This window comes from Tursiops truncatus, chromosome 20, assembly GCF_011762595.2.
Source record: "Tursiops truncatus isolate mTurTru1 chromosome 20, mTurTru1.mat.Y, whole genome shotgun sequence".
Classification (NCBI taxonomy): domain Eukaryota; kingdom Metazoa; phylum Chordata; class Mammalia; order Artiodactyla; family Delphinidae; genus Tursiops; species Tursiops truncatus.
In genome coordinates, this window is record NC_047053.1 from 29,514,120 (window position 1) to 29,527,659 (window position 13,540).

The window sequence follows — 13,540 nt, forward strand, 5'->3', positions numbered from 1 at the left end:
GTTAGATTGTTTATTTGAGATTTTTCTTGTTTCTTGAGGTAGGCTTGTATAGCTATAAACTTCCCTCTTAATACTGCTTTTGCTGCATCCCATAGGTTTTGGATCATCGTGTTTTCATTGTCATTTGTCTCTAGGTATATTTTGATTTCCTCTTTGATTTCTTCAGTGATCTCTTAGTTATTTAGGAAGGTATTGTTTAGCCTCCATGTGTTTGTGTTTTTTACGTTTTTTTCCCTGTAATTGATTTCTAATCTCATAGTGTTGTGGTCAGAAAAGATGCTTGATATGATTTCAGTTTTCTTAAATTTACTGAGGCTTGATTTGTGACCCAAGATGTTATCTTTTCTGGAGAATGTTCCATGCGCACTTGAGAAGAAAGTGTAATCTGCTGTTTTTGGATGGAATGTCCTATAAATATCAATTAAATCTATCTGGTCTATTGTGTCATTTAAAGCTTCTGTTTCCTTATTTATTTTAATTTTGGATGATCTGTCCATTGGTGTAAGTGAGGTGTTAAAGTCCCCCACTATTATTGTGTTACTGTCGATTTCCTCTTTTATGGCTCTTAGCGGTTGTCTTATGTATTGCGGTGCTCCTGTGTTGGGTGCATATATATTTATAATTGTCATATCTTCTTCTTGGATTGATCCCTTGATCATTATGTAGTGTCCTTCCTTGTCTCTTGTAACATTCTTTATTTTAAAGTCTATTTTATCTGATAGGAGTGTATAGCTACTCCAGCTTTCTTTTGATTTCCATTTGCATAGAATATCTTTTTCCATCCCCTCACTTTCAGTCTGTATGTGTCCCTAGGTCTGAAGTGGGTCTCTTGTAGACAGCATATATATGGGTCTTGTTTTTGTATCCATTCAGCCAGTCTGTGTCTTTAGGTTGGAGCATTGAATCCATTCACATTTAAGATAATAATCGATATGTATGTTCGTATTACCATTTTCTTAATTGTTTTGGGTTTGTTTTTGTAGGTCCTTTTCTTCTCTTGTGTTTCCCACTTAGAGAAGTTCCTTTAGCATTTGTTGTAGAGCTGGTTTGGTGGTGCTGAATTCTCTTAGCTTTTGCTTGTCTGTAAAGCTTTTGATTTCTCCATCGAATCTGAATGAGATCCTTGCCCGCCAGAGTAATCTTGGTTGTAGGTCCTTCCCTTTCATCACTAAGTATATCATGCCACCCCCTTCTGGCTTGCAGTTTCTGCTGAGAAATCAGCTGTTAACCTTATGCGAGTTCTGTTGTATGTTATTTTTCGTTTTTCCCTTGCTGCTTTCAATAATTTTTCTTTGTCTTTTAATTTTTGCCAATTTGATTACTATGTGTCTCAGCGTGTTTCCTCCTTGGTTTTATCCTGTCTGGGACTCACTGTGCTTCCTGGACTTGGGTGGCTATTTCCTTTTCCATGATAGGGAAGTTTTCAACTATAATCTCTTCAGATATTTTCTCTGGTCCTTTCTGTCTCTCTTCTCCTTCTAGGACCCGTATAATGCGAATGTTGTTGCATTTAATGTTGTCCCAGAGGTCTCTTAGGCTGCCTTCATTTCTTTTCATTCTTTTTTCTTTATTCTGTTCCACAGCAGTGAATTCCACCATTCTGTCTTCCAGTTCACTTATGCATTCTTCTGCCTCAGTTATTCTGCTATTGATTCCTTCTAGTGTATTTTTCATTTCAGTTATTGTATTACTCATCTCTGTTTGTTTGTTCTTTAATTCTTCTAGATCTTTGTTAAACATTTCTTGCATCTTCTCGATCTTTGCCTCCATTCTTTTTCTGAGGTCCTGGATCATCTTCACTATCATTATTCTGAATTCTTTTTCTGGAAGGTTGCCTATCTCCACTTCATTTAGTTGTTTTTCTGGGGTTTTATCTTGTTCCTTCATCTGGTACATAGCCCTCTGCCTTTTCATCTTGTCTGTCTTTCTGTGAATGTGGTTTTTGTTCCACAGGCTACAGGATTGTAGTTCTTGCTTCTGCTGTCTGCCGTCTGGTGGATGAGGCTATCTAAGAGGCTTGTGGAAGTTTCCTGATGGGAGAGACTGGTGGTGGGTAGAGCTGGCTGTTGCTCTGGTGGGCAGAGCTCAGTAAAACTTTAATCCACTTGACTGTTGATGGGTGGGGCTGGGTTCCCTCCCTGTTCGTTGTTTGGCCTGAGGCAACCCAACACTGGAGCCTACCTGGGCTCTTTGGTGGGGCTAATGACAGACTCTGGAAGGGCTCTTGCCAAGGAGTACTTCCCAGAACTTCTGCTGCCAGTGTCCTTGTCTTCACATTGAGCCACAGCCACCCCCCGCATCTGCAGGAGGCCCTCCAACACTAGCAGGTAGGTCTGGTTCAGTCTCCCCTGGGGTCACTGCTCCTTCCCCTGGGTCCCGATGCGCACACTGCTTTGTGTGTGCCCTCCAAGAGTGCAGTCTCTGTTTCCCCTAGTCCTGTTGAAGTCCTGCAATCAATTCCCACTAGGCTTCAAAGTCTGATTCTCTAGGAATTCCTCCTCCCGTTGCCTGACCCCCAGGTTGGGAAGCCTGACTTGGGGCTCAGAACCTTCACTCCAGTGGGTGGACTTCTGTGGTATACGTGTTCTCCAGTCTGTGAGTCACCCACCCAGCAGTTATGGGATTTGATTTTACTGTGATTGTGCCCCTCCTACTGTCTCATTGTGGCTTCTCCTTTGTCTTTGGATGTGGGGTATCTGTTTTGGTGAGTTCCAGTGTCTTCCTGTCGATGATTGTCCAGCAGCTAGTTGTGATTCTGGTGTTCTCACAAGAGGGAGTGAGAGCACGTCCTTCTACTCTGCCATCTTGGTTCCTCCTCTATTTTATTTTTATTTTTATTTTTATTTTTGGCTGTGTTGCGTCTTTGTTGCTGCGTGCAGGCTTTCTCTAGTTGCAGTGAGCGGGGGCTACTCTTTGTTGCGGTGCTCGGGCTTCTCATTGAGGTGACTTCTTTTGTTGCAGAGCACAGTCTCTAGGTGCACAGGCTTCAGTAGCTGTGGCACATAGGCTCAGTAGTTGTCGCTCACGGGCTCTAGATTGCAGACTCAGTAGTTGTGGCGCATGGGTTTAGTTGCTCCACAGCATGTGGGATCTTCCCTGACCAGGGATCGAACCCATGTCCCCTGCATTGGCAGGCAGATTCTTAACCATTGCAGGGAAGCCCCCCAAAATTGTTTTTTATACTGTGAATTTATTTTGTTTGTAAAGAAGTAGACGGATTAAAAGAAAATAACTTAGTCTCCTATGCTATTTCTTACAAAACAAAATTCCAGACTTTTTTTCTAGAGAATTTTTTGAGTAGGAAATGTCTGTAGACTGTTTTCTTTTTTAGCATATTGTGTAAGAACACATTATTTGCTCAAATAAAAATTCCTGTTGAAATGTCTTTAAAAACATCTTTGAATAATTGCATAATACCATTTTTATTAAGTAAGAACTTAAATGGACCCAAGTTGTTTTGGATAAAACTCTTTCCGTCTCTTAAAGATGATACTATGGGAAGGAGTATAACTGGGGAAATGAGCTCAGTTATCAGTGTTTTGCAGGGGAAAGGTTTTAGAGTGTTTTCTTCATAACACATAAGCTCTTTTGTGCCTTCTTATATCTTTTCATCACAGAGTAATTAAATGTTATTTATTGTGATGTAGGTGAAGGGCTGTTCATCTCTAAAATGAATTGCCTATAGAATTTGGCTGAATATGAGTTCGCACAGTTTTCAGAACTTAAGTATGGCTTCAAGTTGAATGATTGGAAGATGGAAAATCTTTAACTCCTTTATCATATGGTCAATTTCAAATATATTCTATTAATTTTATTAATAAAACCAGAAAGCATGATTTGTGGAATAGATTTACATTTTGCAAACTTACTGTGATGCTTTGATCTTATAGAGTTTCACAATTTATCTTCGTCTTTCTTTTTTTGTAATTGCTTGTCTTTTGAAAACATCTTCACAGAACTCTGACTTAAATTTGCAGAATCAAATTTCAGCTTCTGGTACTACTCTGAATGTATTGCCCTCTGAGCTCCCATACTTTTTCCTGTACTTTCTTTCTCCTTATCATCGTTATAAACCAGTATATATTGAGTTCATATAGAAAGGTGGGAAAATATACTAGTACTTTATGTACATTATATTATTTAATCCTCAGAGTAACCCTTTGTGTGTCGTGTTATCTCTATTTTACAAATTAAAGAAAGTGATATTTAGGGAGATTTAGAAACTTGCCAAAGCTCAAAATAGATACTTGTGAAGTTTGGGTTTGAATCCAGTTCTGTTAGATTCTAAAACCTGTTTTCTTCCCACTAAGTTATTTGCTGTATATCTGTTTCATTGTTTTATATTATAATTGAAGTCTTGTGCTCATCTGGCTTCCCTACCAGATTATGACCTGCTCGAGGAGAAGGATCTTGTCTTATTCACATTTATATCTTCAGTGCCCATTACTGACCCCAGAACTTTTATAATGAGTGTTGAATGAAAGACACTGACGTCACTGATATGGTAGCAGTGAGGCATGTGCTATGAAGTAGTTTCTCTAGTATAGACAGTTTCTAGGTTTACTGTGTCAGATACCTCCTACCCTTTCCATGTATTGCCATTTATATCTTTTCATTTATATCTTTTCATACACACCCTTGCATGCCCAAACACACACTCTTTCATCCTCATTAATCCTGTGAAAGTGAGAATTTTTGTCCTTCTTTTGTAGATCCAGAGAATCAAGATCTAGAAAAAATGAGACTTGCTTAAGGTCACACAACTAGTTAGTGGCAAATCTGGTATGCAAATCTAGGTTTTAGACTTATAATCATCTGCTCCAGGCTATCCATCTGTGCTAATGGAAACCTATACTTTATTTCCTAATATGTTTATTTGTTCATTGAGAAATGAAGGCAACAAAACACAGGTGTCCACAAATGGATTGTGTCTAAAAGGAGAGACCTTCTGTTGGAGTGATGAATGTACGCTCTTTGTTCTGTCTTTATAGTCTTTCACTTATTTTCCTTTATGAGGCCTAAAATATGGTTAGAATTTTAGTCAAGAGATAAAATAGCTCCAGCTAACAAACCATAGGAAGATTGAACCCATGACCATGTCATATTCTAATCAGCTGAGTATAAGAGTAGCAGGACTCATGGCACATGCAGAGGACTCAGCATTGAGACTTTGAAGTGATATGCTTTTTGAGTAGAAAGATTTGCTTTACCAGCACCTGAAAGAATGATACCTGCACAGGTAATCTGGTGTTTTCGTGTAGAATAATTATGTCAGCACAATTTATATGTTGTAATACAGGTATTAACGTAAAAATTTATATCTTATACCTATACCTGTAATATGAATCATGCTATAAAGAGTACATTTAACTTATCTTAAACTTAAACATTTTTCACCTTCTGTGCCCATATCTTTTTTTTTTTCAGTAGAATTGTTTCCTAAATAAAATTGATCTTGGATCTGTGTGTCAGCATTTTTGACATGTTTGATAATATAATCATTTTTTAAAGTAATGCTAAAAGGACAGAAAGATTGGTAAAATTTGTGTAGATAGTATGTATGGTATTCAATTTTGAATTAGAAAGACTTTAGACCTTATAGGTTATCAGTACTTGAAGGTGCTAGTATTTTATATCCTTGTGTGGACAAATTGCCTCCGAATTTTAATCTGGAAAATCACTGGGATAACTGTTTGGAAAAGGATTACAACAACATGGCTTTTATATTTTTAATACTTCTACTACAGTTTCTATACAAATTATTAAATCTTGATCATAAAAGAGAAAAGTAAGGTATAAACACATTATTGAGATAGCATGTGGGGATTATTCCCATGTTGTTTCTGTATTCAGTTTCATTCAGCCACAGATGCAAAGCAGAAGTATGTAACATATCACTGGATTTTATTTTGTTTTATTAGCTCCTCAAGAGTTATTGATCTATGAAATGGCAGAGAATGGAAAAAATTGTGACCAGAGACGTGTAGCAATGAACAAGGAACAATATAATGGAAACTTCACAGGTGAAGTATGGTGGTTTGGAGGGAGAAGATCTATGGGTTTAAATGATATCTTTTCCATTGGAATAAATTAGAAATATATTATATCTAATATTTATTATCTTTTGTTAACAAAATAATATCTTATATAATAATATAGGATACATAAAATTCTTATAAATCTTGTAAAAGATTGATTATCTTTTGCTTCATCTTCATAGTAAATTAAATTATGGGTATATAAGGGCCTATGAGGGGATTTTTCACAGCGATAGCAGAAGCAGCCTGGCCATCAGCAGTGTTCTAGGTACAAGATTATTATTTTTTAATCTTGTGGTGTGGTAAATATTTATTTGGCTTTGTTTGGCACTTAGTTTTATCATGCTATGTTGTAACTTTAGAAGTAGATTATAAATTTACTTATTACGCTAATCCTAATTTTATAATTATCCAAAAAGTCAGAATGTGATTATTGTGGATTTATTTTTAAATTTTAGTTTGAAACAAATAAATTTATATTTTAACCAAACTAGGAATTTGTGGTGAATTTCAGTATATTTGACTCTTATTCACACATTTACCCTGAAAATTACAGCTATTATATAGATAATTTAAGTAGGAACTTTCCTTTTTCTGTTTAAAAGAAAATGAAAGGTTTTCCTTTTCTGTTAATTGTAATGGTTTTCTTTTTAACTTTTAAATCGTTTGGCATCTCAAACACATTGCAAATAATACTTCAGCATGGTAATATTATATCATAGAAATTTTCTTCTATTAGTAGAATTGCAAGCTATTTGAAGTAGTAGTTTCCATTTGTTTGATTTGATCACCGCATTGCCTTGCAGAACGTATTTTGCAGCACTTATTGACTTTTGGGTTACTTTGGTTGTCAATAAGTTTTGCATCGTTTCAACAGGAGTTTCAGGATTTGGAAATAGACATTGCATATATCGTAGTCTCATCCCATTAGGAGCTTTTGCATGTTATTTTTTCTTTCCTTTCTTTCAACAAGCACATACATTTATGTATTCTTCCACTACTGCCCACCCCTTTGGAATTTAAAATTAATGTTAGAATGACACACTTTCTATTCTGTACCATGGTGTGTGTTGTTTGGGGTTTTTTACTTAATATTTCCTAGAGGTTGTACATGAAGAACTTATTCTTTGTTATGGCTGCTTAGTATTTCATTGTACAAGTCTATCATATTTTAATAGCTCCTCTGTCCTCTGTTGGTAACATTTGTTTATAATATTTTGCTAGAACCAATAACACTGTATTGAATAAACTTGTACAAAAGTCATTTCTCCTTACAGCTAATCATTCTTAGAAATGGAATTATTAGGTGACAGGGTATATGCATTTATAATTTCGAGAGATGATGCTGAGAGAGTTACTATTATTACCAATAATAACTAACCTTAATTGCACATATACATACATGTATTAACTCATTTAATCTTTACAAAACACTAAAAAGTAAGTACTATTTTTATCTTCATTTTAGAGAAGAGAAAACTGAGGCATAGAAAGGGTAATTAACTTACCCAAGATCACATGACTAGTAGATGGCAGTGCCAGGATTTGGAACCAAGTAGTTTGCATTCACGTTTTGAGCTCTAAACCACTTTGTTCTATGATATGGTGCTAAATTGCCCTTCATAGAAAGTGGGCTAATTTAGCATTCCAGTAATGTATAAGAAAAGAAACTTGTGTCCTGACAATAAAATAACTCCAAAAATAATGGTAAGAGTAGAACAGCAGGACATAGCCTAGACTTGTCACAATGTGAACCAGATTGTTTTTTGAGGTTTATATGCAGTCCTTCAGATGTGGGATGGGAAGGTAGGTGAATAATGAAAGTAACTGGAAAAAGTGAGCATCCTGTTTTAACTTCTACACTAATGTTTTTCAGATCCCTCTTCAGTGAATGAAAAGAAGAGGAGGGATCGGGAAGAAAGGCAGAATATTGTCCTGTGGAGACAGCCACTCGTTACCTTGCAGTATTTTTCTCTGGAAATCCTAGTAATCTTGAAGGAATGGACCTCAAGGTAAAGAGTCTTCCGTTTCCTTTTATATAAACCGTATTTACTAATTTTAGAAATCTTCAACAGTCTCCCTGCCACCTGCTCTATCAAAATGGGTTAATTAAATTTAGAATGTTATAGGAACATACTTATTTTCCTTTTTATGTGTAGTTTGAAGAAAAATAGATTAGGGAAACTTGTTGCTATTTGTTCACTGGATTGTTACAGTTGACCTTTGTCTCATGTTGAATCTTTTATGCAGAGGAGAGCACTGAAAACAAGAAGTTTTTTCTTCTGGCTTTACCTTCAGGAGAAATCAGGCCTGAGTACATTAAATACACTGATTCTTTAGTAGGTCAAGGTTCAGGATACATGGCACTACTGATAGTTTGAGCCAATAAAAAAGGACTCTGCCATGGAAATTGTGTTCGATCTTTAAATTTAGTGCTTGTAAGCCCTGTTTCTGATATTGTAAAGAGCAAGTTGAACTTTTACTTGCCTTAATCATTTTCTGGTTTACTTTTCCAAGTTATCTGTAATAATATCTTACCTTTTTATGTGCTCACAGTTTATAAAGCATTTTGTAACACTTTTTTTTTTTTTTTGCGGTACGTGGGCCTCTCACTGTTGTGGCCTCTCCCGTTGCGGAGCACAGGCTCCGGACGCGCAGGCTCAGCGGCCATGGCTCACGGGCCCAGCCGCTCCGCAGCATGTGGGATCTTCCCGGACCGGGGCACAAACCCGTGTCCCCTGCATCGGCAGGCAGACTCTCAACCACTGCGCCACCAGGGAAGCCCTGTAACACTTTTTAAGTTCATTTGATCCTTATAGCAATTCCATGAAGAAGGTAAAATAAGCATATGATCATCATGATTTTAAAAACAAGAAACAGAATCAGATTGGTTGAGTGTCTTGCTCAAAGTACAGTACTTAAGAGACTCTGATCCAAGTCCTCTGACTAAAGGCCAGTGCCCTTTCCATTATATCATAATGCCTGTCCCAATTAGAAGTTGGGATATGTATAAAAGATTAGTTTTGGGGTATGGGAAAGGCTATGATGGAATTTCTTTTTCTTTTTTTATAAAGTTGTTTATGTTTGCTTATTTATTTATTTATTTATGGCTGCACTGGGTCCTCGTTGCTGCGCAGGCTTTCTTTAGTCGCGGTGAGTGGCAGCCACTCTTCACTGCCGTGCGTGGACCTCTCATCGTGGTGGCTTCTCTTGTTGCGGAGCACGGGCTCTAGGCACGGGGGCTTCAGTAGTTGTGGCGCACGGGCTTAGTTGCTCTGTGGCATGTGGGATCCTTCTGAACCAGGGCTCGAACCCGTGTTCCCCGCACTGGCAGGCGGATTCTTAACCAATTGCGCCACGAGGGAAGGCCCTACAATGGGGTTTCTAATAAGAAATTCGATTCTATACCCAAGTATCTGGTCTTGACCCCCTTCTGTACCCCCAAGAGACCATAATGTTTAAGAACAAAAGAGCTCAATCCAGCAAGAACAACTTCTAAAGCTGAGCTAAGTAACCTAATTGCTTCAATAAGAAATGTTTTGAGAGTGATGAATCCTGAAACTGAGACTGTGACATATTTCATTTTTTTTAATTTGTTTTTAAGATTATGGCATCGTCAAAGCGTTGTGGTGTCTTTTTTACTGCTGCTTGCTGTGCTTATAGCTACGTATTATGTTGAAGGAGCACATCAACAGGTAAGAGGTTCAGCACCTCTGTTTCTATTCTTGTACCTTCCCTAATCCCAGTTTCAAAATGGAGCTTTTGTGGATTTCATTGATTTTTTTAAAAAATTTATCTCATAACTGGTATCTTAATGTCTTACTTTTAAGGCCAAATATTAAAAATATTCTTGTGGTAGTTCATGGCTGCTCAGCATTTATATTGGATATATATCATTCCTTTTCACCTTTAAGGATTTAAATGTAACTTTCCTAACAGTGTTTAGTCAAAGTAGCATGAATCCTTTAATCACTACCAAAGTCTTCATATTTTTTGTAACACACTCCTATGATCCATCCAAGCTGATATACTCATCCTAGATTGAAGGTTAGGTTTTATATGTATAGAGTGGGGGGAAGTTCACTTGCCTATCATCTGTACAGCATAAATGAAGGGAAAATAGGACATTTTGTTAATAACTTGATAAAATTGCAAAACGTTAATGTATTCTATTAGGAAATAGTTCTAAAATGGTATCATTTCATATTTTAGAGCAGTTTACCTCTAAATGCATGAAAATGCTGATGGTGATTATCTCTGGGGGGGTGGAGATTATGGGTAATTGTTTTTTATTTTACGCTTTTATGTTTTTCTAGTTGTCTGTAATAAACATATATTGCCTGTAAAATTAGAACAACAAATGGCATTAAAAATGGGGAGGGAAAAATTAAAAAATAAATTAAAAAAAATAAAAATGGGGAGGAGCAGCAGTTTACCTCTAATCAGAGAAGTTTTTATACTTATAAATGCAGTAGTTGTGGCTCACGGGCTTAGTTGCTCCGCGGCAAGTGGGATCCTCCTGGACCAGGGCTCGAACCTGTGTCCCCGGCATTGGCAGGCAGATTCTTAACCACTGCGCCACCAGGGAAGTCCCTATCATGCTTTCTTAAACAAAATTTTTATAACTTTTAAGTATCTTTAAATTTTTTATTCTCATAGTTATCAATAATTTGCATTTTTTGTATAAATGTCATTGTAATAATAGGACTTTTAAAATGTAGAAGTGAGCTTTAGTCCAGTTACATGATTTTTTTTGCCATCTCTGCTACCACATATTAAAGGAATTTGGACTCTTCAAGGAGCTTTTAATCTTAATACTTTCTTCCTATTGGAAACTTAGTTGGTTTGTTTTATTTTTATTATAGTTGATAAATACCATATTTCTGCTTAAGAATTCTGATTTTGTTTTCACCTCATCCCTTTTGTTTTTCAGTATGTGCAACGTATAGAGAAACAGTTTCTTTTGTATGCCTACTGGATAGGCTTAGGAATTTTGTCTTCTGTTGGGCTTGGAACAGGGCTGCACACCTTTCTGCTTTATCTGGTAAGAATAATTTTAATAAGCAAGATTGAAAGAGATTATGTTTTAATTGGTGCTTTTACTATAGAAGTTAAAACTCTAGGATTTTTACTTAATTACCTTTGTGGTTTATATGGATTCTAATCCTCAAGGCAGTGATTTGGAATTCTGTTTTGTTTTTCCTTTTGGGTTGAGAATTTAAAAAGAAAAGGGAGGCAGAACCCTTAGGCAAATGAGATTGTTTACTTATATTAATTCAGCCAGGAAATGTTTTTTCCTTCCAGATTTTGGAATAATGGTTCTCTTGCTTATGCAATTGTCTTTGTAATAGTTGAAGTTATTTAATTATACAAAATTCCATGTAAGACTTAGAATTAATTTGGTCAGTTATTTTCTCTGTTAATCTGCAAATGAGAAATGGTATCTTCCCTCACGTCCTCAAACACCATGTACATACTGGATAGTTATTTTGGTAATCTTATTGAGTGCAGTTAAAGAAGTATTACATGCATATAGCTAATGCTTTCTTAAACTTTTAAATCAAAGTATAAAATGTACCCCTCCTAAAAAGTATTTTTTTTTACTTAGTTGAAATGAGAGAGATAAAAGATAGGTTTTCTTTGGGATATTTGCAAATATACTGAAATAATGGCAGGGCTAGGACTAGGAGGTGACAAGCAAGACATCTAGGGCATAGAATTTACATTGGCACTTTTAGGGTCATGTAAATGTGGGGTTGATGAGTGAATGCCTCATTAAATTTTGTGCCCTGGATGCCTCTCTTGTTTCACTCTATTCCTGTCTCTGAATAATATATTGAAAACAATTTCACATTTGAAAACAGCTTGATCTTGATGGAGAAAACAGGTGAAAAGTCACAGCAGTACTGATTCTGAATATAGTTCAACAGTTCAAACACTTCCAATCTCTGTGCTTCCGTGAATTCATTTCTGAAGCAGGTATGATAAATATTAAGAAATGATTATTCAGAAGGCTGCTGAATTAATGGTCTGAAGAATAATTTAAGAATTAATCTATAAGGGGGCTTCCCTGGTGGCGCAGTGGTTGGGAGTCCACCTGCCGATGCAGGGGACGCGGGTTCGTGCCCCAGTCCGGGAGGATCCCACAGGCCGCGGAGCCACGGGGCCCCTGAGCCATGGCCGCTGGGCCTGCGTGTCTGGAGCCTGTGCTCCGCAGCGGGAGGGGCCGCGGCAGTGGGAGGCCCGCGTACCGCAAAAAAAAAAAAAAAGAAAAGAATTAACCTATAATACATAGCTTCTGTAAGTTTATGGGAGTTTAAAACATGGAATTTTAGAATTCCATTCATGATTGCTTGCTGATTTTATCCCAGATAGAAACATAAATCCTAGATAAGTAACCCATATCAGTGTTTCTTTAATAACTACATTCTAGAAGTATAATGCTATACTAGAGGTTGAGGCAGAGGGAAAAAAAGGAATTACAGGTTACAGGTTACCTTTCTGTTCTTTTCTAGACCTGTCCTCTTAGATTCCTTAGGAAAACCAGACTAAAGAACTCATTTGTAGCATTTGATTTATTTGGAAGTATTTGAAAAGCAACCCAGAGAACAGATTCTGCTGAATCTTAAAACGAATTCTAATGAACCGTATAATTCCCATAATAAGTAAGAATAAAGGAATTTGAAACATGGAAGTTTCATGTTTCCTGTTTCTTTTTATATCCTTGAGAAACCCTTATAAAATGTGTTGATGTGAAAACATTATTATTTTAATTTCACTGATCTATGTATCCAGTAGAGGATTTAAAACATATAAATAAGAATTTATTACAAAATTCATTTGCGGGAAAAGTCAAGTCTTTGTTTCCATAAACTAAGTAGTTATTTCTGCCCTTGATCAGAGTGCAGGTTTAAGGGAATGTAGTTAGATTTTTCACAAGTTTAGAAAGAATTCTTCAAGAGCTATTTGAAGGAAAGTATCACTCTCTCATTATACTCAGGGCCATATGTATTATACTAGTTAAGCAAGTGTGGAGATAAAATCAAGGAACATCTGAAGCTGTGTTGCATTATACATAAAAGCCATATAAAAACATTGTGGGATTATCATTGCTAATAATAAACTGGGGTCCAGAGTGGATCAGGCCATGTGTTTCAGAATTAGGTTAATTTGATTTCTGTTTGTGAGTAGCATTTAGAATTATTTTAAATGCCCTAAAATTAAATAGAAGCAAAATAACCAGATTTGTGTTTTATGAATATATAATTCTGGCTATAGTGTGGGTGATAGATCGAAGGTGGAAGAGAAAATGGTCAGTTAATGGTAATCCTTCTGAGGACACAGGCTTCCATGGAGGTAGCAAGAAGTATGGAGAGGAAGAGGTATTTACTAAAAAAAAGAATATGCAGAGAAACTAAGCAGAGTGAAGGCAAAAGGTGGCATAAACCTTTAATATTTCAAGAGAGTGGTTGGAGTGGCAGTGGCACTGGATAAAACAGGGC

General features: G+C 36.6%; 1 protein-coding gene across 8 annotated transcripts in view; it reads left to right on the top strand.

Annotated features, from left to right (window-relative positions):
- Window positions 1-13,540, top strand: part of VMP1 (vacuole membrane protein 1) — a 130,103-nt gene that overhangs the window by 19,659 nt on the left and 96,904 nt on the right. For 6 of the 8 annotated variants that reach the window (XM_073797576.1, XM_073797577.1, XM_019945293.3 and 3 more), the window contains exons 2-5: window positions 5,922-6,023; window positions 7,915-8,050; window positions 9,643-9,733; window positions 10,972-11,082. In XM_073797576.1, coding sequence (XP_073653677.1) covers window positions 5,948-6,023; window positions 7,915-8,050; window positions 9,643-9,733; window positions 10,972-11,082 — 414 coding nt within the window. In that variant the 5' untranslated portion in view covers window positions 5,922-5,947. Of the gene's footprint in view, window positions 1-2,307; window positions 2,328-5,921; window positions 6,024-7,914; window positions 8,051-9,642; window positions 9,734-10,971; window positions 11,083-13,540 lie in introns of those variants that run through there. The other 2 variants (XM_073797575.1, XM_073797578.1) reach the window with 2 other exon arrangements.